General features: G+C 54.8%; 1 protein-coding gene and 1 pseudogene across 1 annotated transcript in view; one reads left to right on the top strand and one right to left on the bottom strand.

Moving 5' to 3' along the window:
• Positions 1 to 11,531, top strand: part of LOC102864904 — a 12,424-nt pseudogene extending 893 nt beyond the window's left edge.
• Positions 1 to 23,596, bottom strand: part of ABLIM2 (actin binding LIM protein family, member 2) — a 125,017-nt gene that overhangs the window by 91,084 nt on the left and 10,337 nt on the right. The window contains exons 3-5 of the mRNA XM_006893669.1: positions 18,926 to 19,041; positions 15,277 to 15,403; positions 11,618 to 11,711 (exon numbers count right to left, since the gene is read on the bottom strand). Of these exons, the coding sequence (XP_006893731.1) occupies positions 11,618 to 11,711; positions 15,277 to 15,403; positions 18,926 to 19,041 (337 nt within the window). The remainder of the gene's footprint in view (positions 1 to 11,617; positions 11,712 to 15,276; positions 15,404 to 18,925; positions 19,042 to 23,596) is intronic.

The following is a 23,596-nucleotide window of genomic DNA, read 5'->3' as shown; positions in this document are numbered from 1 at the left end:
GCCCGGGACAGCCACGCTTGGTGCAATGGGGCCCGGGACAGCCACGCTTGGTGCAGTCACACTTGATGCAGCTAGGCCTAGAATAACCAGCTCCAGGAATCTGGATGAGAACTCCTGCTGCCCCAGGCCCAGTGACAACAAAATGCTTCCAGCGATCTGGAGACCCCACAACCATAGCTTCATCCCCGTGTTACTCCATGAACACAAGACCTGAAGACGTGTGAAGACGGTACATAACTCAGTGTCAGTCTAGGCAACAGCTCCACTCCCTCCCTTCTGGTTGGAGCCCTGGAGCTCTGGCTTGATACCCGGGTTCCCATTGTGTCTGCATTGTGAGCAAATTGGGGAGCAAAGGGGTACTGTTGCCATTTACTCCAAGAAGTTTCCTTGAGCTTCCTCACGCAGATGGCCTAGTTGCTCTGACCACGTGACAGCAGGTGTTGATGGCTGCAGAGGATGAGGTGATGCTGCCATGACTATCTTTAGATCAAGTCTCAAGAACAGGAACTAAAAGGCAGAATTGTGTGATGAAGGTTCATTGTTGTTCCAGGATGGGGGGAGGATTTCCTCTCAACACCTTCAGGTGAAAGGGGTTAAGCTGCCAAGAGCTGACGTCTCACCCCTCCTGCTGTTTTACTAGGAACCCTGACTCCTCCATTACTGAATACTTCAGGAAGGTGGTTTGTGTTTTGCCGCATTGTGGAAACAGTGCCTGTTTGGCTGGCTGATTTATACAGAGTAATAAAAGAATATCCATTTTACCTTTAAAATACAAACAAAAAAGTAAAGAAGACTTGAAACCACTGCTACAGAGGATAAAATATTACTGCCTTCAAAATGGATTCTATCATAAAGAAAATAAAAGCCCTCACCACTGGGCCAAAGGGTGACAGACATCATGATAGATGGAGAACTGACTGAAGGTTCAACTATTTCATTTTATTTGGATCAAAACCCTGTGGTAATAGTAATCAAGAAATCAAAAGACATGGTGTGTTGGGAACTTGGCTGTCAAGGACCTTTCTTTCCAAAGTCCCAATGAGCAAGGATGTCCGTGTAAAGACTAAGGTGCATCCAAGCCACGGCATTTTCAATTGTCTCCTTTGCATCTGAAAGTTGGACAATGAATAAAGGTGACTGGGAGAATCCACACCTTAGAATTACGCTGTTGGAGAAGAGCACGAGACACCCCTTAGCCTGCCAAACCAGGAACTCTGCCTTGAGAGAAGTACAAACCAGAGTGCTCTCAGAGGCAAGCATGGTGAAACCTCACCGCACATCCTGAAGGCATGTTGTGAAGAGGGGCCAGTCTTTGGATCCAGTCGTCATGCTGGGAAAGGTGGAGGCTCAGAGGAGGAGGAAGACCCTGAACAAGATGAAGTCACAGAAACTGTTCCTGAGGGAGATGCTGAGGATGCTACCAACTGGAGCAAGGTTCAGGTCCGCTGTTGACAGGTCCCGACGAGTCACCGTTGACTCAGTGCACCTCAGAACCACACGTCTATACATCTACACGTGAATTCACGCCTACCTCTACCTGTCGGGGGTCCTGGTGTCACTCAACTCCTATCCAGACTGAAGCTGGCAGGGATCTCATCCTACCTGGACCCACAATTGCCCTGGTTGTGGCAGTCAGGGAACCAGACGCCATGTTACAGTGAGCAAATCTGGTCGAGGACCTCGTTAGTACTCCAGAGCAAGGATATCTCATTAAAGTTAGGTGTGTTGAAGCCAAGCCATGGGTTTCCAATTGTTTAATAGGCATGTGAAAATGGGACAATGAATCAGGATGACAGAAGAAGACTCACTGTGATGCCAGCAGAGAACACAGAGTATCCCACGGAGGATTCTCAAAAGAACAAACTGTGTCCTGGAGGAACCCATGGTGCTCCTTAGAGGCCAGGAGCGGAGAGACTTTTTCTCTCACAATCTGGCATGTTATCAGAGGGACGAGTCCCTGGAGAAGTGAAGGGTCCACAGAAGAGAAGACCCTCAGCCAGATGGATGTCCCCGTGGCTGTCACAGCCTCAGGGGCGTCAGGCAGTGAGGACGGAGGTGGCAGGGCAGGTTTCATTCTGCCGTGCTCGAGCTCACCAAGTCAGAGCTGCCTCCACGGGGCTCAGCAACACTGTCCAGAGGCTGGCGTTCCCACCCCCAGAGGTCACACAGGCCAGTCCTGGAAGATAAAGGGCCAGTAGACACCAACGCCAGCTCTGTTCCACAGCCGCTGTGCACGGGGCTGGGTCAGGACCATCAAGGCTTTGTGGGCTTTGTCTTTATTTTTCAAAAGAGAGATAAGACACACAGCTGGAGGGAGTGACCAGAAGGGGCCCTGGGGACTCTGGATGTGACAAGTCATGGGGGGAGGGTAACAACAGCCCACTGAGGTGGCTACATCTTCCTCTGTGAGTGTTTGTGTGCATGGTATATGTCAATAGAAGGGTTTTCTACAAAGCACATCCCGACTGGAACACAAGAGCCGAGGTCCCCAGAAAACCACGAGTTCAAGCTTCAGACTTGGGAAGAGACCCTTAGATTCAGCACCAAAAGCTTCAGGAAAACAAACTGGACATCATCTAATCTTAAATGTTCTGTGCCTCAAAGATTATTAATAAGAAAGACAGCAAGCCACCTGCTGAAGGCAAGGAAATGGCAAATCGCACACCGGTAAGGGCTTCCCGTCCAAAGCTGTACAAGAACTCTTAAAAATGACAGCGAAAGGACAACTCAGCTGACAATGGAGAAAGGATGTGACAGATTTACCAGCAGCCAAGATAACACGGAGAATGCTCAGCGCCCTGGCCATCCACCCACTGCCAACGGCAATGAGGCTTTGAACCTGGGCGGGTTTCCACGCTCATCTGCTGGGAGCATAAGCTGCTCCTTCCCGAGCCCCGGTTTTGACAAGCTGCCTCACATTCTCAGCTACAACACTAAGTACTTAGTGTTTATCAGACTGAACCAATGAGTTTTCTGAGAATGAAATAGTAATTAAAGGAAAAACTGAAACAATGCCTTTGCTCAATTAGTAATAACATAGTAACTAGTAATGTTGCCATTCCATGTGGGAAGATCTGGCAAAGCCATACAGCTTCTTGTACAGCTGTATTCATCATGTGTTCGTCTATGACCAGGACGGATAACCCGCCTTTAAGGCGCTGTGTGGCCGGGAGGGCAGAGACCCATGGTAACAACATACTTCTTGGCTAGTAGCTGACAGCATAACTAATCCACCACCTGGGCTCCTTGGGAGCTCACACCACGTCAACACCCCAGGAGACCTGCAGCCTCAGTGCTGGCCCAGCAGACACACTGGCAGGGGCTGGACACGCCCAGGTGAGGAGAGAAGGTGGAGATGTCCAGGCTAGGGGTCTGAGCTGCCACTGAGCACAGCCTCGTGGTCGCCCAGAGGACAGTGCAGGGGTGTGGGCCCAAAGGACGGCTTATGGCAAACAGGGAGGCAGACGATGGCTTGGAGAGCCCTGGGGCATGGCGGTTAAACAATCTGCTCCCAATTCACAGGTTGGAGGTTCAAACCCAGAAGCTGCTCCTCAGGAGAGGGGTGAAGCAGGCTGTCCCGTGAAAACCCTGGACTCGGAAGCCTTGGGTGGCAGGTCTCCTGTAGTCAGGTCACAGGGAATCAAGCCGGCAGGCAGCGGTGGTAGGTTGTGGTGTGACAGTGACACAGAACAGTGTGTGTGTGTGTGTGTGTGTGTGTGTGTGTGAGAGAGAGAGAGAGACAGAGAGAGACAGAGACAGAGAGACAGTGAACAGAGATATCTCCTGAGTGTCTGTGTGTGAGAGACAGATAGTGAACAGGGATTCCTCTGTGTGTGTGTGTGTGTGTGTGTGTGTGTGTGTGTGTGTGTGACAGTAAACAGGGATTCCTTCTGTGTGTGTGTGTGTATATGTGTGTGTGTGCTGTAGGTATGTGTGTAACAAAGTAATTTATTAAAATAAGCAGAGGAGCTGGGCACTTGGCTAGTAGCCTGACACACTGAGTCTTACTGTTTGGATGGGAAAAGCCACAGCGCTGATGAGGGCAAAGGAGAAGGGCCAAAGCAGGTGCTAAATCAGGGGCTGAGGTGGTGCATCGGGGAACAGCTCCGAGGGGCTCCACAGCCGCTGTTAGGAAGCCTTTTCCTGAGGAGTCCCTGGGAGGACTTGAACTTCCTTCCTTTTGATTAGTACCTGAGCATGTGAGCTCAGTTTGCATCCCCCAGGGACCCACTGAGAAAAGGAGGAGCCAAGCCCACAACAGGCATGGTTTATCTGAAACACAGTAAGGGGAGTCAGGACCCCTGGGGTGGGGGCTGCAACGCAGGCTGGTGGTCCTTCTTCTACTGCATCTCCCCCAAGGGCCTTGGTCGATGCACAGTGGGGCTCAGGAAGGGTCTAGAAACTGATTGGGTGAGTGAGGGGGAGAGGAGAGAGGGGGGCAGGGAGAATAGAGAGGGAAGGAGGGAGGGACCAGAGGGAGGAGGGAGGGAGTGAGGAGAGAGGAGCAGAGAGGAAAGGAGGAATTAGCAGGTGGCTTCTAGTTCCCATGGCAACAGCCCCCACGTGCAGCATCCATCCCGAGCCTGGGCTGCAGCGCCCTCAGAGTTAATGAGGGCAGGGCTGAAAAGCGCGACTCCCCCGCCTGCTCACGCCCACTTTGCTCAGAAGCTTCTAGCTAAGGGGAAAATAGCAAAGAAGGCAGAGGTGGAATGACTGGCAGGATGAGCTCCAGGCTCATAGCCCTCTCCTCGCTCCGCCCCCTGCAAATCTCCATGAGGGTCCCAGGCTCTGCCTGGTCCAGTGCTAGGTCAGAGGGGACACTCAGCAGACAGCCACTCCCAGCACTGGCCATGGGGCAGGGGCAGGGGTGAACTGCAACCTGTGCCTTCACCTCCCCACCCCCCACACACAAGCAGGACACTCACACTGCCAGCAGGTCATGTCCTCCTGGGGACGCTGTGCACTGAGAAGCTGGGGGCATGGGATGATGACGAAGGAGGTGATACCTCCAGCTTACCCCTCACAGGCTGGGCAGGTGGCCACAGGAGGGTGGCTGGTGGATCTGGGCCCAGCACTGGACAGACAGAGCCTGCCTCTCGCTGCAGATGCTGGCACAGTTGGGGTGACAGAGTAACAGGCACCCTAGAGGGTCCCACACATGCCCAGCGATCCCCGTGGCCCATAGCCTCCGGCTCCACTAGCCTCCAGGTCATCTGGGGTGTCCTACCTGGGTGGAGTCTGGACCAGTGCCAACCTCTTCTGGTGCTGCAGGACAGGGGAGTGAGGTGCAGGGCAGGCCAACCACAGCTCGCCCTCACCAGCCTCAGTCCTGCTACTGCCCCAGGGCCTGAGTCCCTGCTCCTCTGGGCCCGCGCGCTCCAGGCTCCGGCGCAGGTGGGCCTCACAGAGCAGCGCGCTAGAGAAGGGCGCGGGACCAGCCGCTGCGCCTCCGGATCCTGTGCCCGCCTGCGCCACCGCCCGCGCCGGGAGGATGCTCGCTCCCCGCTGGCTCAGCCTCCACCACAGCGGGGAAACAGCGCCATCCTAGCCCTGTACCTCGTCACGGACAGAGGGAGCCCTGACCAGGACGCAGATAGCCCTCCTGAAGGCCAGGGACCTGGGATACAATGGGCAGGACGCAGGGTTCAGGGGACCTGGTGATAAGGCGAAGGATACAGAGGCTGGGCGCAGGCAAGAGGACAGGACGCAGGGCTCAGGGGAGCGAAAAAGACAGGGACAAGAAGGGGACACGGGGACCAGGCAGTGGGGCGAAGGGTACGGAGGCAGGGCACAGAGCGCAGGCGCGGGACCCGGGCGCAGAGCAGGGACCCCACACTCCGTGTCCCACCAGTATTACTGTCAGGCAGGCTCACACTTCAGCCTCAGGCCCCTGTCACCCCGCCCCACCCACCAGGGGAGACCCACCAAGAGCTCAGGATGGCGGTGCCTCTGGGATGGGGCACCAAGGTGAAAGTCACCCAGAGGGCGTCTCTCTTAGTCCTGCCTAGGTCCCTAAGCTCATGGTGCAGCCCCTGCCCGGGGAGGGGAGGGGCCACATGTGAAGAGCAGGGTCAGGGAGGAAAGGGGTGGGGCCCAGAGGAGCAGAGGCGAGGTCAGGCCACAGAGGGGTGAGGTCTGGGCAGGTGGGGGCTGGTGGGGCCTGGGCAGAGAAGGTTGGTACCCAGAATAGGAGAAACTGAGCTGAGGTCAGGAAGGGCCAGAACAAGGAGAGTCCGGTGTAGGATGGAGAGGGGCCGGACCAGGATGGAGAGGGCCAGTACCCATAGCAGGGAGCGGGGACTTCAGCATGGGAAGAGGCAGGGCCCATGACAGGGGGAGGTGAGGCCTAGGGTGGGGAGGGATAGAGCTTGGGGCTAGAGGGGCTGGCCAGGGCAGGGATAGGAACCTAACACGGGGAGGAGCAAGGTGAACGCTGAGATAGGTGGAGTCTAGGGAGGGGCAAAGTCCAGGTGGGGATCAGTGAAGCCTAGCACAGTGAGGGGATAGGTGGAGTCTAGAATGTTGATAGGTGAAGCCTAGGATGGGGAAGGGCGGGGCTAGGTGGAGCCTACAATGTTGATAGGTGGACGGGGAAGGGCGGGGCTAGGTGGAACCTATAAAGGAGGGGCAAAACCTTGCATGGAGATAGGTGGAGCCTAGGGGTGAGGAAGGGCAGGAATAGGTGGAGCCTAGGTGGGGAAGGGCGGGGATAGATGGGGCTTGGGACAGGGAAGAGCAGGGATAGGTGGAACCTGGGATGAGACAGGTGGGGATAGGTGGAGCCTGGGGCGGGAAGGCGGGGATAGGCGGAGCCTGGGACAGGGAAGGGCGGGGATAGGTGGAGCCTGGGATGGGGAAGGGCGGGGATAGGTGGAGCCTGGGATGGGAAAGGCGGGGAGAGGTGGAGCCTGGGACGGGGAAGGGCGGGGATAGGTGGAGCCTGGGATGGGAAGGGCGGGGATAGCAGGAGTAGCATCCACTTTCTAAACAACATGCCTCTGGAAACTCTATGAACTTTGATAAATGTTGATAGCTAGAGACAGGCTTCAGGCCTCTTGTTCATAGGGTCACTCGACTCAAAAGCAATCAACAATAACATCAACAACAGGAGGGACAGGGCACAGGAAGGGGGCACAGCAACAGGCCGAGGAAGGGCGGGACAAGGGTGGGGAGGGTTAGTTCAAGAGTCCAACACTTATGTGTAGATGGACAAGCCTTGAGAGGTGTAAGGGCAGAGCCAGCTCAGAAGATGTGGTCACTGCGGGGAAGGGCAGCGCAGGAAAGAGTAGCCCTGGAGGCTGAGGACACCCCAGCCTGGGCTCTGTGGGCAGTGGGGGTGGGAGAGGGGCTATGGGCCACTGCTGGGGGAGGAGAGGTGGGCGTGAGCGGATGGGACCGGACAAAGGAGGGGCCAGATGAGAATCCCATCCTGGGGACCTTGGGGCTGCACGGCATTGGCGAAAAAGGAAGGCTCTGGGAATTGAAGGGACGGACGCAGCCCTGGACGTGCTCACCAAGAAATGTAGAAGACAGATCCTCGACCAGCGGGCTGGGCGAGATTCGTGTGTGTGGATTTTACAAGGAATTCCAACAGAATGTAGACATTATTAACCAATATTGTTAGTATCAAACACAAGAAAGATCTCACTGCAGATTACTCAGAAATGGTTGGAGCCACAAATGAGCTGAGATTTAGCAGAAATTGCAGCTGGACGCAGCAGAGAGCCTGGAACGAGGGGCATCGTTGCGGATGTCAGGTGGATCCTGGCTGAGAGTAGAGGGTACCAGAATGTTTACTAGTGCGTTATCAACTATGCAAAGGCGTTTGTGTGGATCCTAACAAACTATGACTAACATCGATTTGGAATCTCAGAACACTTAATCGTCCTCATGAGAAGCCTGTATGTGGACAAGAAGCAATAGTCCGAACAGAAAAAGGGGACACTGTATGGTGTAAAATCAGGCAAGTTATATTCCAGGGTCATATCTTTCCTCAAAAGGACTGTATACCTATGCAATCTGTATGGTGAGCAAATAATTTGAGAAGCTGGACTCTATGAGGAGGAGTGTGGCATTGCTATTTTGGAGGGAGACTCATCAAACACCTGCTTTATCCTACAACCAGGAGAAGATAAAATAGATGAATGGAACCTTCTAAGAATCAAATCCCTATGCACATCCCAAAACTTCTCCTACAGGGTAAAAAGGGAAGCCACAGACTAGGAAAAAGTATTTGGTAATGACATATCAGATAAGGGACTTATATCCAGAACTTATAAAATACTTGAGCACCACAACAAGATAAAGGTAAACAATCCAATAGAAAAATGGGCACAGGATATGAACAGATTCTTCACCAAAGAAGACATTCAGATGGCTCACAAGCACAAGAAAAAATGTTTAAAATCCCTAGCTCTAAGAGAGATGCAAATCAAAACAACTATGTGACATCATCTCACCCCTGTCAGAATTGTTGTTATGTGCCATCGAGTTGCTTGCGACTCATAGCGACCCTATGTACAACAGCCCTAAACTCTGCTCTGTCTTGTGCCAATCGCACTGTCTCTGACACTCCCATCCCGATTACCCCAGTCACTGAGTCAATCCACCTCATAGAGGGTCTTCCCCTCCTGCGCTGTCCCTCCACCCTACCTAGCATGATGTCCCTCTCCAAGGACCCGTCCCTCCTGGCAACATGTTCAAAGTATGTCAGACGAGGCCCCAGAATCCTTGCCTCCAAGGAGTAGCCTCGTTTAACCCTCTCCAGGATGAATCTGTTTGTTTTCTTGGCAGTCCAGGGTACATTCAATACTCTTCTCCAGCACCATAGCTCAAAGGTGTCAATTCTTCTTCCATTCTCCCTAGTCATTGTCCAACTCTCTGATGCATAACAAGTGATTGCAAAGACCATGGCCTGTATCAGACGCACCTTGGTCTCCAGAGAGACACCATTGCTCTTCAGTACTTTGGAGAGGTCCCTAACAGCAGACTTTCCCATCGCAATACGTCTTCTAATTTCCTGGCTACTGGTGCTGAGAGTGTTGACTGTGGAGCCAAGCAAACTAAAGCTGTGAACAATCTCAATCTCTTCACCATCCATCCTGATCCTTCCAATTGGCCCAGCGGTGAGAATCTTTGTCTTCTTGACATTGACCCTCAATCCATATTGGAGGCTGCAGTCCTTGCCCCTCTGCAGCCGGTGCTTCAGGTCCTCCTCAGTTTCAGCAAGCAGGGTTGTGTCATCTGCATAACGCAGATTATTGATAGATCTTCCACCAATCTTGACCCCACATTTTCCTCATAGAGCCCAGCATTCCGGATGATCTATAGCAAAATTTAACAGAATAGCAAGCAACAAATGCTGGCGAGGTTGTGGAGAAACTGGAACCCTTATTCACTGTTGGTGGGAGTGTAAAATGGTAATGGTTCAACCACTGTGGAAGGAGGTATGGCACTTTCTCAAAAAGTTGCAAATAGAGATACCATTTGACCCAGCAATTCCACTACTGGGAATATACCCCAAAGAGACCATAACTGACACTCAAGCAGATACATGCACACCCATGTTTACTGCGGCTTTGTTCACAATAGCAAGGAGTTGGAAACAACCTAAGTGCCCATCAACAAATGAATGGATAGAGAAGTTGTGGTATATTCACACAATGGAATACTATGCTGCACTGAAAAACAAGGAACTCATTCAATATTATTCAAAATGGGTGACCCCGGAGGACATTATGCTGAGTGAAGTATCTCAGTCACAAAAAGACAAATACTGCATGGTGCCACTGTTGTAAAACAGGACTGATCTCGGGGATGGGGCAGACTGAGAAAGATGTGTTCAATAATGTATACTTCATTGAAACATATGAGGGAGAAAACTGTTTAAAAGGGATATGTTATTAGATATTTTTGTCATGACAGGAGTCCAGAGTGAAGGCTGCATAGTGGTGTGGACCTGGGGGAGGGATTGTAAAACAATGAAAGAATTTTTCTTTTACTTTTCCAAGAGGGTAGTGTATTCGGGGGGAGGGTTAGGAGGGGAGAAAAGTGCAACAATGAATGAATGGAAATCCAAAGTCTGTGTAAATATTCATTGAAATTAATAATAAGTTTGGGAGAAAACCCTGCTTTATGCAGATGACACAACCTTGTGTGCTCAAAGTGAGGAGGACTTGAAGCGCTTACTGAAGAAGATCAAAGACTGCAGCCTCCAAAGTGGATTACATTTCAACATCAAGAAAACAAAAGTCCTCACCACTGGACCAAAAGGTAACATCATAGGCGGAGAAAAGACTGAACAAGTGTCCCTGATTTCATCTTCCTTGGACCCACAGTCACCCAGGAGAACAGCAGGCAGGGAATCAGGCAGCAAGTGTGATTCGCAAACAGCAAGGCCACTCTGATTCCACACACTCAGAATTCCTGGGACCTTTGCTGGGGTTTAGGGGGCAGAGGGGAAAGGCGAGGGGTGGGGGATACCTTGGGATCTGGAATGTCCCTGACACCCCATCTGCCCCTCTGGTGTCTGCAGCCCTTAAATGAGCTATTTGTCCTCTTGACGACACGGCGTCACAGATTTCTGGAAGCCCAGAGGGTCCCTGTCCCCTCAGATGGCGACACACCTCCCTCAAGCCTTGTCCTGACCCCAGGCTGTTCACACAGCCACCTTTCATGTAGCAAACCCCACAGAGCACGTTTCTTGGGGCCAGGGACCCTCGACTCACCTGGTCCCTCCCCAGAGCTCCACCCTCGGCCTGTGTCCACTCCAGCGTGGGCATGGTGAGGGGAAGGTGGACACTGGGGGGAGCTGGGCATTCCCTGCTGCACTCCAGGGGCTGGGTCGCGCACATGTTGCTTCCTCAAGGTGAACACGTCACGTGACCACTACCCAGCTGTCAACATCTGCCTGTCCCCCACTCACTGTCTCTCTGGGCCCTGGGACACAGCCTCATGGTCGCGCACAGGTCCCCTCATCCTGTCTAGTTGCAGAAAGGTAGATATTGCTCTTGAGGGCCTCAGAGCCCTCCCCACCTCCTCACCTGCCCACAGGTAAAGTATGGCAGGGGAGGCTCCCTGGAGGAGGTGGCGTGCCCAGCCCTGGAGCCAAGGAGGCAGGGACTTGCAGTCCATGTGAGATCTTGCACAGAGACATGACCCAGAGAGATCTGCCCACTTGCCTGCACATGGGTAACGTCTGTGCTCGGCCGAGGGCCAGAGCCAGACATGGCTGGGGAGGTGGGCCTGGCCCTGGTGTCACGGCCCAGCTGCTCTAACCTCCAGAACCCACCAGTGACCTGGGTGCACAAAATCTCCAGCACCTGGCCAGGGGTCTGGCTGTACACACCTCCAGTGCCCTGCCAGGGACCTGGCTGCACAAACTTCCAGCACCCGGCTAGAGACCCACCATACACATCCCCAGTGCCCTGCCAGGGGCCTGGTCGAACACATCTCCAGCCCCCACCCAGGAACCTGCATTCTCACCTCCGGCACCTGGCCAGGACCTCAACGTCTACAACTCCAGCGCCTAGCAGCACTCACTTCTAGTACTTGACCAGAGGCCTGGTTGTTCTCACCTCCAGCACCTCCAGCACCTCCAGCGCCCAGCAGCACTCACCTCCAGCACCCGGCCGGTGATGAACTTCTCGCAGCCATCACACCGGATGCCGAACTTGGCGTGGTAGTCAGCCTCGCAGTAGGGCAGCCCGTCCCTAAGTGGAGAGAGGGGTCAGAAGGACCGAGGACAGACCTCGTGACAAGGAGGGGACCACAGGTAAGCAGGAGGGCCAGCGAGCCCAGCTTCCTGCTCAGCTAACAAAGCCTCTGAGGTCAGCGTTGTGACTCCCACCCTGCCATACGCAGGACCCGGTCCTGGTCTGCCCAAGGTCAGGTGTGACCCATCGGGTCTCATCAGTGGAACTAGACCACCAGCCCTTTCTTCCGAGTCTCTCAGCCCAGAAGCTCCACAGACACGGAGACATGCCGGCTTTCACTGAGAGGAGGGGTGCTGCGTGGGGTGCATGGGAGGGATCTGAACCCGGGTCCCACAACAGTGATGGGCAGAATTCTGCCCGGGGCCACACTGCCCACACCCCCCCAACACACACTCAGTCCTATCACATCAATCCACCTCGCAGTGACCCTGTATGACGGAGCAAAACAGCCCTGTGAGGTCTCCAAGACGGGCCCCATCGCTCTGTCACAGAGAGGCTGACGGGTTCCAGAGACCCTTCAGTTATCCAACCAGGGACAATCCACTGTGTCGTCACCGGGGCCCCCACACCCTGCTCACTGGGGCCACCTGCCCTCCCTGTGTCACCACGGCCCCCAAACCTTGCTCACGGGGGCCTTATGACCTTATCCATCATCATGACTGCTTTGTGGGAAGTGGTCACTCATGGCACAGATGGGGAAACTGAGGCACACACATGCCCAGCAGGTGAGCAGATGGACTGGTGCAGCCAATCCCTGACATGACTGTTACCCTGACTCCCAGTCCAGCACTCTGCATTTGAGGAGAGATCTATCTCTCCAGGTGGACACCCACATCCTCCCAAAGGGACCCCAGGCCCTTAGAGAGATGAGGGCACAGAGGGTGTGGGGAGAGGGGCCGCCTGGGGGGGCTGCGGCACACAAGGCTCACAAGGGGGGTGCAGAGGCAGGGACAGACCGACTCCTTGCCCAGCCTGGCTTTCCACGCTCCGGAACACGAGGGTGATGACCACACTGTCCCCGGGGAGGCGCCAGTGTCCTTCACGCATGGCCACCGCCTGGACGTGTCTTCCTGGAGGCTGGCGTGTGGCTGTGACGTGGAACGGGCTCAAGTAGAGCTTCCACATTAAGAGGAACAAGGAAGAATGGCCTGGCCACCTCCGGCTAAACATCGTGTATCTGCAGTGTAACTGTTCATACCAGTGTCGTGGTCAACACAGAAAGCCTGATCAAGGCTCTCCCCTGACTTTGACCTTCAATCAACATCCAAGACCAGCAGTCAAGGGAGCAGTGATACATTGTATGTAATTCGCTGTCAAAGGCCTGAAAAAGTGCCAAAGAGCAAAGGCAGAAGCTTAAAGACTAAGGTGTGCCTGCCCGGGTCATGGTATCTTCACTCCCTTCACCTGCACGTAAGGGGCTCTGTTGGCACAGTATATAGCACGTTGTGATACCACCAAAAAGGTCAGAGGTTCGAATCCATCAGCTGCTCCTCAGGAGAAAGATGGGCCATCACTTCCCATCAAGATTTGCAGGCTCAGAAACCAGACAGAGGGGTGCTCTGCACTGGGATTGACCCAGGGAAGTGAGTTTGTGTTTTATGAGAGGTGGAGGCGGGGGCACCATATACATCTGGAGGCTGGACAATGAATCAGCAAGATGGGAGAGTTGATGCCTAATTGTGGTGGTGGTCGTGGTGGTGTTGTTGTTGGGTGCCATCAATCAAGCTGGACTCACAGTGACCCTGTGAACTAAGCCTGAATCCTGTCGTGTCCCAGCCTCACAATCTCTCACACCCTCAAGTCCATTGGGGCAGTCACTGTGTCAGTTCATCTGTTTCAGGGTCTTCCTCTCCTTTGTCAACCCTCCACCTCTCTAAGCACGATGTCCCTCTCCAAGGAGCAGCCTCTCCCAGCAACAGGCCCAAAGTATGTGAGATGAAGCTTTATCAGCTTTGCCTCTAGGGAGCACTCTGGCTGCACTTTCTCTAAGGCACATCTGTTTGTCCTTTTGGCCGTCCATGGATGTTCAGTGCTTGCAATGATTAAGGATGGCCGGGGAATGGATGCCTCTGAGCTGTGGTCACTGGAGCCGACGAAGAACACAGAACACACCACGGGCTGCCGGAAGGACGAGCAAACCTGGACCCAGCAAAGCGCAGCCAGGCCTGGGGGGACTGTGTCTCACGTACTTTGGGCGTGCCCCTGGAGAAGGATGTCGTGCTTGGAGAGCAGAGGGTCAGTGGAGGCGAGGAAGACCCTCAAGGACATGGGTTGACACAGTGACCACAGCACGGACTTGAGCAGGACAGACCACAAGGACAGCGCAGAACCGGGCGAGACTCCCCCCGATGCACGTAGGCTGCTGAGTCCGAGCCAGCTCCCAGGGCTGCCGACAGGACGAAGCCCTGAGAGCTGGCACCCTGATTCAGCCCAGCCCCCAATGCTGTGAGTCGTTCAAAGCCTGTCTCATCAAGTCGCCCACGTGGGGCTCCTTTTCTGGGAGCCCCTGGAGACCTGGACTGAAACACCATGTCCTGGCAGCTGTGAGGTCTCTCAACGCCCCATCTGTGAGACGGGTCACAGATCAGCCACACCCCCCGCAGGGCTGCTGCAAGGATCACACGTACGGAGCTGTGGTCAGGGCCAGCACACAGCCAGCACTGGACAAGGGAAGGGAGAGGTCATCAGTCTGCGGGGCCCAGCAGCCCCTTAGCTACCAGCCAGTGGGGGCTGGGTTGTGAGGCTGAACGTCTGAGGCGTGAACCTACCAGTCCAGCATGGCCCCCAAGTCCACCCGCAGCAAGGACAAGGAGGGGACACACAGTGTCAGGGTAACCACTGCCCCCACAGTCTGAACAAGGAAGGATCACACACTGTGGGGTGACCTGTGGAACAAGCACGTCTCTGTTGTTGATGTTTTCTGCCTGCCCACAGGCTGGACATGGAGGGATCACACAGTGTGTGGGTGATGTCCACCTTGTCCACCCAGCCTAAGCAAGGAGGGACCTCTGTCCCCTCCACAACCCGGACAAGGAGGGGCCATACAGTGGTAGGGTGACCACCCCCTTACTGCTGATGTGGATTCTGTCTACCATCCCCCTGGACAAGGAGGGACCACATGGTGTTGGAGTGACCGCACGGTGTAGAGGTGACCGCACGGTGTTGGAGTGACTGCACGGTGTAGGGGTGACTGCACGGTGTTGGAGTGACCGCACGGTGTAGGGGTGACCGCACAGTGTAGGGGTGACCGCACGGTGTAGGGGTGACAGCATGGTGTAGGCGTGACCGCAGGAAGTAGGGGTGACCACACGGTGTTGGGGTGACCGCACGGTGTAGGGGTGACCGCACGGTGTAGGGGTGACCACACGGTGTTGGAGTGACTGCACGGTGTAGGGGTGACCGCACGGTGTTGGGGTGACCGCACGGTGTGGGCATGACCGCATGGTGTGGGCGTGACCGCACAGTGTTGGGGTGACCGCACGGTGTTGGAGTGACCCCACGGTGTTGGAGTGACCGCACGGTGTAGGGGTGACCACACAGTGTTGGGGTGACCGCCCCTTACTTGCTGATGTACTCCGCACTCAGGAGCTTCCCGCAGGTCTTGCACTTGAAGCAGCCCAGGTGCCAGTGAGCATCGAGAGCCAGCAGGGACTGGCCATTCCGGATCTCGGCGCCACAGCCCCCACAGTCTGGAAGAGAGAGGACACACTCAGTGGCCAGTAAGGACAGTGGCTGCAGCACTGCCACCAAGGGACAGAGTAGAGCAGATGCAGATGCCCTGGAGTCGAGGTCCTCATGCTGGGAAATGGGGACAGGGCACTTGCTCCCTGACAATAGTCAAAAGAGCCTGGGGAGGGGTCCTGGGGAAGGGACCTGGGGAAGGGGCCTGGGTCAGAGGGTCTGGGGAGGGGGCCTGGGGAGAGGGCCTGGGGAGTGGGCCTGGGGAGGAGACTTGGAGAAGAGTTCTGGAGAAGGGGGCCTGGGGAAGGAGTTTAGGGAGGGGGCCTGGGCAGGGAGCCTGAGGAAGGGGCCTGGGAAGAGGGCCTGTGGAGGGGACCTGAGGAGGGGACCTGGGGAAGGGGCTTGGAGAATGGCCCTGGAGGGGGGCCTGAAGAGGGGGCCTGGGAAGGGAGCCTGGAGGAGGGGCTCTGGAGAGGGGGGTCTGGTGGGGGCAACTGGGGAAGGGTCCTGGAGGCTGGCAGCGAATCACAGGAGATAAGAGGGGCCCTGGAGCCAAGGGATGTGCAGTCCACTCGCATGGACTTTCCCCGCCTACCAGCACTCCCTGAACACCACTGCATGCAATTTTGGACTGGCGCAGGGCTGCATCTGCAGGAGGAGGGTCCCACCCCAGAAGGAGACAACTATGGAGTCCCCAGGGGTCCACACACCCCCTGCTCTGCAGGTAGAACTTTGAACCTCACTGTGCCCACATGCCAGCAGAGAGCTGTGTGCCCAGGACAGAATACTGGCACTGCTCATCTGCCCGAGGTGCTCCCCAACACCCTCTGTCCACCTACCTGGGGTGCTCCCCAAGGCCCTCAGCCCACCCGTCTGGGCCCCATGTGCAGCTGTCTATGTGGCGCCCACCCACTGGACACTGGACATACAGCCCAGTCCCTGCAGCACACCTGCCGGTCCCAGGGGCACTCAGTGATCACCCAGTCCTTCCCAACTCTCCAGAAGTGGCCGCTCTCTGCTCTCCACTAGTCAGGCCCCGCATCCACCACAGCCTGGTCAGATGAGCAGACGGGCAGCGTTGGCCTCCCAGGGCACCAGACCAGTGGGCTGCTGGGCTCATCCACAGCTCCTGCCAGAGAGGACCACAGGGACCCTCGGCGAGGATAGGGTCAGCGGTGGGAGGAGGTGGGAGAGGAGGTGGCCCAGGACCACACTCCTCTGGAGGCTGAGTCAGGTCACAGCAGCATGGTCAGAGGTGTGAGGTCCACCCCAGCTGCCCTTCTCACAGCCGTGGCCATCCCGTGTCTGTAACTGGTATGAGGGGATGGCACCCTTCCCTGTTCTGTAAACTGGGGTGGGGGCACCACGAACAGAGAACAAAGAAGAGACTGGACTGAGATGCCCTGGTGAGAATGTCAGCTGGTGAGGAGCATGTCACCATGGAAACAGTTGGCACAAGTATCCTCTGTGCACCTTGAGCTCAGGGGGTCAGTGTGGATATCTGACAAGTACATGGTTAGCGTGGGGGGTCCCTGAGATGTTGTGACAGGTTGGGCAGGTATAGTCTCCCCGAGGCCTGGAGGGAGGTCGCCGCACAGGGCTTCCTCTCCAGGCCACAGCCCACCCTGGCTCCCAGGCCCCGTCACCTGTGTCCTGTCACGTGTGGGCAGCACTGCCTCAGCATACAGAGGGCACTGTCCTGTCTGCATGGATGGTCCACATCTACACACCCACACAAGCCGTGGACACCACCTGCCTCTGTTCAAGTTCTCATGTGGTGTGACCACACACCCTGGTCACTGGCGTCAGTGGATGGAGCCACAGAGAACTGGCCTGGGCACCTCAGCTCACACAGGGTTCCTCTCTGCCCCAGTCAGGTCAAGGCCCCGCCTCTGCCACCTCCAGGCACTGACTCCTGCCCACTGTGCCAGGTGCATCGGGAAGGGATTCACCAGGACACTGAGCTCAGCACATGCAGGGCCTCTAGGAGGACTGTCCTGGTCAGCTCCGGCCAGCAGTTAGGTTCAGACTGACCAACTCGACGAGGAGCTGTGTGTGTGCACACAGGTGGCTGTGCTTCTGGGATGGAGACCCTGCCAAGGTTGGGGGCCAGACAGAAAGGGTGTAGGAGGCCCAGGCTTGAAGAGAGGCCATGGAGGGCGGTCCTCCCAGGAGGCCAAGGGCAACTGAACTTGGAGGAGTTCTCTTGTTCCTAAGCAACTGGCCCAGTGACACTAGGGAGAGAAAGAAGCCAGGCCTCTGAATCCTTCTCCACCCCACAAACGCCCAGGGAAAGCAGCACACACCTTAGTCAGAAGCCGGGCACGGCATTCCACCCACTTCAGTGACCACACTGCTCATGTTCTTCTTCCTAACAGAACTGACCCCACGCTCCCTCAACAGCCATCTATGGCTCCCCATCGCCTCCAGAATGCAGCCAGCAATGCCGGGTGCACCTTTGGAGGAGCTGGAACATCTAATCCCCGTCTGTCTGTGTCCCTGCCCTCAGCAGCCCTCCTGTGTCTCCAGCTGGCCTCTGTGCTGTGCTGTCCCTCCCACAAGCCCTACCTGGACTCTGTGTGTGTGTGTGGTTTCAGATCCCTGAGTCCTGGGGTAGGGTGAAGTCCTGGGTGAGAGTCTCAGCTCCATGCTTATGGGCTGGACGTAGAGTCCAGACCCCCCATGCACCCAGTGGGGGACACTCATGCAGCTGGGGAAGAAGAAAACTCCTGTCCAGGGACTGCTCAGGACAAGGGGAGCAGAGACAGGTCTGCAGACGGCCGTGCAAGACCACAAGCAGGGACTCGGTTCAGCCCTTTCCAGGCACAGGAAGGGCATGTAGGTGTCTGTGGGGGGTAGAAGATGACCAGGAGGGCTTCCTGGAGGAGGAGGCCAGACATAGTTTCCTGCCTGTCAGGGAAATATTTGTTCCCAATACAGCAAGTTTGCCATTTTAAAATGAGGTCACATTGTTGGAACCTGTCTGCTAAGAGCATTTTGCAAAATCTCAGGTAAGCAGTATGTGGTCCTGCCTATTTCTCGTTTTGTTTTGGCTGTCAGGGAGTCTGTGAACAAATCAATAAATGCTGCTCGCCCACATGGTGTTGTTATTGCAGGGCCTGTAGCCAATCTTTCAGATTTCCTTTTAGTGGTACCAACTAGTAGGGGCAGGGGAATGGCCAAAGGGTTCAGGTGCTAAGGGGAAGGCTGGAAGTCTGGGTTCACCCAGTTCCTGGTTCAACTCCTGATTCACGTCTGGGTGATTGGAGCTGTAGTGAACCCCCAGAGCCTGCACCCCGTGGAAGCCGCAGGTTGGGGCTCTTCTCAGGCATCTGTAAAGGGCTTTGGGGTGCCCTGAAGTTATGGGGTGGATGTGCATGAGTGTGTGTGGGTGGAGGCAGGTGAGCACAGAACCAGAACACACAGGGAGCTGGGGACAGAAAAAGGAGCCTTGTGAGACGGAAAGTGAGCAATCCTGCTAAGACCCAGAAGCAGCCCCGTGCCCGCCGTGCTGCCCAGTGTCCACTTACTGCGGAGGCCCTGGGGCAGGTGGGTGCTGCTGCCCAGCGAGGCGGGCAGGGAGCACTTCTGACACAGACATTCCTTGCCGTTGAAGGTCACTCGGTCCCCAGGTGGAAAGGGCAGCCTGCAACAGAGGATGGTGTTGTTGAGACCTCGCCTGGTCCCATCTCTAGAGGGCACCCCACACTGACAGTGATGCCAACACCACTATCCCTTCCAGCAAGGCAGGACAAGAGACCCCTGCCTGGGCAGTGCCCCGTGCCTGCCGGTGACACCGAGCCTCGGTCTCCTCACCTGCACCATGAGCTCCACTGAGCACCTGGCACTTTCTAAGAACAGTGGCTTGGTGACAGTGGTGATTACATGGGCTTGTGACCATGGCTTTGTAGTCATAAGATCCAGTAACCATGGCAGCGCTCTCACTTACTGCACACCTACTGTGTGCTAGCTACTGGAGAGATGTCGTGGCGGCAGGTGTCACTTCACAGGTCTGGGCATTTTTCCAGTTAGTGTCCACTTCCTCTACAGTGAAGACTCCCCACCATAGGACTGAGAAGCAACATCGCGATAGAGAAAAGATTGAAATTGTCAATGATTTCATACTGCTTGGACCCACAAACAACACCCTTGGCCGCAGCAGTCAGGAGATGTATTACATTGGGAAAGTCTGCTGTCAGGGACCTCTCTCCAGAGCACTAAGGAGCAATGATACAAGTTTGAGGACTAAGGTGGGTTTAATTCAGGCTATGGTCTTTTTGATCACTTGCTCTGCATCTGAGAGCTGCATAATCAATAAGAATGACAGAAGAGCTGATGCCTTTGAGCTGTGGCGTTGGAGGAGAGCACTGAACAAACAGTTAAGTCTTGGAGAAAGTACAGCCAGAATGCTCTTTGGACGCAAAGATGATAAAGCTTTGCTTCACGTACTTTGGGCATGTTGCTAGGAGGAGCTATTCCTCAGAGAGGGACATGATGCTCAAAAAGGTAGGGGGTCAACAAAGGAGAGGAAGACCCTCAACCAGCTGGATTGACACGGTGATTGCTGCAATGGGCTCTAATGTGTCAGGAAGTGTGAGGATGGTGCAGGACAGGACGGGGTTCAGATCTGTTGTTCATAGGATCACTAAAGGTCGTACTCTCCTTGATGGCACTTGACAACAATAACAACCCATCCATGCGTCAAAGTCAAGGGGCAACGGCCTACAAACGTCATTTGAACAGAAGACTCACTCCACACTAACCCGTTTCTGGGCTGGTATCTCCATCTGACATCCGGCTTAGCCCACAAGTCACTGCAGTTCACTCCCTCCAGTTTCTGTCTCTGCTTCAGTTGGAGAGCTTTCTGTGTCTCCGTGTTCACTGCTAATTAACTGCAAATTGCTTTTAGAAGAAGCATTGAATTTGTAATCTCTAGAAGTGACAATGACTTGAAGTACATGCTGCAGAAGATCAAAGACTACAGCCTTCTCTATCTGCTACATCTCCGCATAACAAAAATCTTCACCACTGGGCCAGTAGGCACCATCATCATAGAAAGGGAGCAGACAGAAGCTGCCAATGATCGCATTTTACTTGGATCCATAATCAGCACCCACAGAAGCAGTCAGGAAACCAAAAGATGTGTCACTGGGGACATCTGCTGTCAAGGACCTCTCCAAAGTCCTAAAGTGCTAGGATATCAGTTTAAAGACTGAGGTGTACCTGATCCAAGCCATGGCGTTTTCAATCACTTCCTAGGCACCCAAAAGTTGGGCACTGAATAAGGATGGCAGAAGAATCAAAGAATCAAACTTGGTCTCACTTTGGGAACATTTTCAAAAGGAACTAGTCCTTCGAGAGAGACATCATGTTGGGAAAGGTACCGGTGCGGGGTAGGGCAGGGGTCGGGTCTGCTGTTCACAAGACCATTTCTATTAGTCGTAGTCAACTCAATGGCTCCTTACATCCGGTTCATCTTTATATGCTCCGTATCACTCCTACTTAGGTGCTGCTGTTGTTTTTGTTGATTGTCTTTGAGCCAAGCACGACTCATGGCGACCCTATAATCAAAAGTCCTGAAGCCCCTCTACACCCATCGACATTGATCGAAGTTCATAGAGTTTCTGGAGGCATGTTGTTTAGGAAGAGGATGCCACGTAGGCCTCCCTTTACACACTGACACATTTGACAGCTGTTTGAGAAGGACCGTCTCCTAACTTCATCATTGCTGGCATCTCGGGGTCTATTTTTCTAGACTTATTTTTCTTTTTCCTGCGACTAAGCTCTGTGGCTTTAGGGTAAGAAGCTGCACTGCAACACCAAAGGTGTTGTTGTTTTGTTGCTATGTGCCGTCGAGTCATTTGCAACTCATAGCGACCCTACGCACAACAGCCCTAAACCCTGCTCTATCCTGCGCTAACCGCACTGCCTCTGACACACCCATCCCGATTACCCCAGTCACTGAATCGATCCATCTCATAGAGAGTCTTCCCCTCCTGCGCCGTCCCTCCACCCTCCCAAGCATGATGTCCCTCTCCAAGGACTCGTCCCTCCTGGCAACATGTCCAAAGTATGTCAGACGAAGCCCCAGAATCCTTGCCTCCAAGGAGTAGCTTGGTTTAATCCTCTCCAAGATGAATCTGTTTGTTTTCCTGGCAGTCCATGGTACATTCAGTGCCCTTCTCTAGCACCACAGCTCAAAAGCATCCACTCTCCTTCTGTCCTCCCTAGTCATTGTCCAACTCTCTGATGCATAACAAGCGATTGCAAAGACCATGGCCTGTATCAGGCGCACCTTAGTCTCCAGAGAGACACTGTTGCTCCTGAGTACCTTTGAGAGGTCCCTAACAGCAGACTTTCCCATCGTGATACGCTTTTTGATTTCCTGACTGCTGGTGCCCAGAGTGTTGACTGTGGAGCCGAGCAAACTGAAGCTGTGAACACTCTCAATCTCTTCGTCATCCATCCTGACGCTGCCAATTGGTCCAGTGGCGAGAATCTTTGTCTTCTTGACATTGAGCCTCAGTCCATACTGAAGGCTGCAGTCCTTGACCCTTCACAGCAAGTGCATGAGGTCCTCCTCAGTTTCAGCAAGCAGGGTTGTGTCATCTGCATAACGCAGATTGTTAATAGATCTTCCACCAATCCTCATGCCACAATTCTCCTCATAGAGCCCAGGCTCTCAGATAATCTGCTCTGCATACATGTTGAAAAGGTATGGAGACAGGATGCATCCCCGGCATACACCCTTCCCATTTTGAACCATGCAGTGTTACCCTGCTCTGTTCTGACTACTGCCTCTTGGTCCAAGTATAGGTTTCGCATTAGCACAATTAAATGTTCTGGGATTCCCATTCTTCTCAGAGTCAGCCACAGTTTGTTATGATCCACACAGTCAAATGCCTTTGCATAATCAATGAAACACAGATAGACATTCTTCTGGTATTCTCTGCTTTCAGCCAAGATCCACCTAGCATCAGCAACAATATCCCTAGTCCCACGACCCTTTGTAAACCCAGCCTGGACTTCCGGCAATTCTCTGCTGATGTGCAGGTCTAATCCACTACCAGCTGCTCCACAGAATGGGCAATTGCTTCCCATGAAATTAACGCCCTGATCACTGAACCCCACTTTCCCTGATCACTGACGCCCCAGCTCAACAAGTCTCCACCCAGCAGGTCAGAACTTAACCATCCCTCAGCTCTAGCAATTGGTCTGCTGACAGCATTCTGGCCCTTCTTTGCCCCGCTGGGTGAGATTTCCTCTATGTCCACGTGGCCTGGTGTCTGGTCTGAGGCTCCGAGGTCCCCAGCGGCTTGCTGGACCTCCACATCGCCCAGCTGCCCAGCCGCCCAGCCAATCATAGCTCAAGGCTGTCCTACGGCAGGTGCTGTAAGCCGAGTGACCACCAGGGGGCGGCTGCAACAAGCAGACCTATTCTCTCCCAGGCTAGAGGCCATTAGTCCAAATTCAGGGCCAGGTCAAGAGGCGCCCCCGGGTTCTGCCCGGTGGGGAAGGAAAACCTTGGCTTGTTTCCTGCAGCATCTGGAGCCTGGGCGTCCGTGGACACCTCCATGGGCTTGGCCTTCCCTGGTGTCCTCATTCAGGGACATTATTTCCTGGTGACACAGCTGGCCCCCGCAGCCTGCTCAGTGACCTCGCCTTCCCTTTCACCTCTAGAGACAAACACATTATGGGTCACAGGCAGGGGGAAGTCCCCTCACCCAGTGAGGGCTGAGACAGGATTGGGGATTTGGGAATGCCGCCTCACCCCACACATTCCAGGATTCTGTTCATCAGATCACGAGGGATCCGTCCGCAGTGTCCATACACGTGGCCATGGAGGGACACAGCCGGGTCCATGACGGTCCATGTGTGTCAGTGCCGTGTGCTCCACAGGCCTCAGGGTTAACTTCTCAGAAGGAGATCCCCAGGCCTGCCCTCCGAGGGGCCTCGAGGTGGGCTCAGCCACCAGCCTTTCTAGTCGAGCACACTGCCCACTGGCACCAGCCACAGCTGCTGGACCTCTCTGTACCACACTCCTTCCTGGTTCTCAGGCCCACCCTCCCTGACCACAGTCCCCCAGCTCCCTGACCACTGACCCTCACCATCCCTGATCACTGTCTCCTCCCCCACCATCCCTGACTACTGTCCCCCAGCACCCTGACCACTGTCCCCCACCCTCCCTGACCACTGTCCCC

Source organism: Elephantulus edwardii, unplaced genomic scaffold, assembly GCF_000299155.1.
Source record: "Elephantulus edwardii isolate Elephantulus edwardi_28Jun2011 unplaced genomic scaffold, EleEdw1.0 scaffold00129, whole genome shotgun sequence".
NCBI classification, from domain to species: domain Eukaryota; kingdom Metazoa; phylum Chordata; class Mammalia; order Macroscelidea; family Macroscelididae; genus Elephantulus; species Elephantulus edwardii.
Note: the sequence above shows the minus strand (reverse complement) of the source record. Positions and strands in the feature narration are given on the sequence as shown.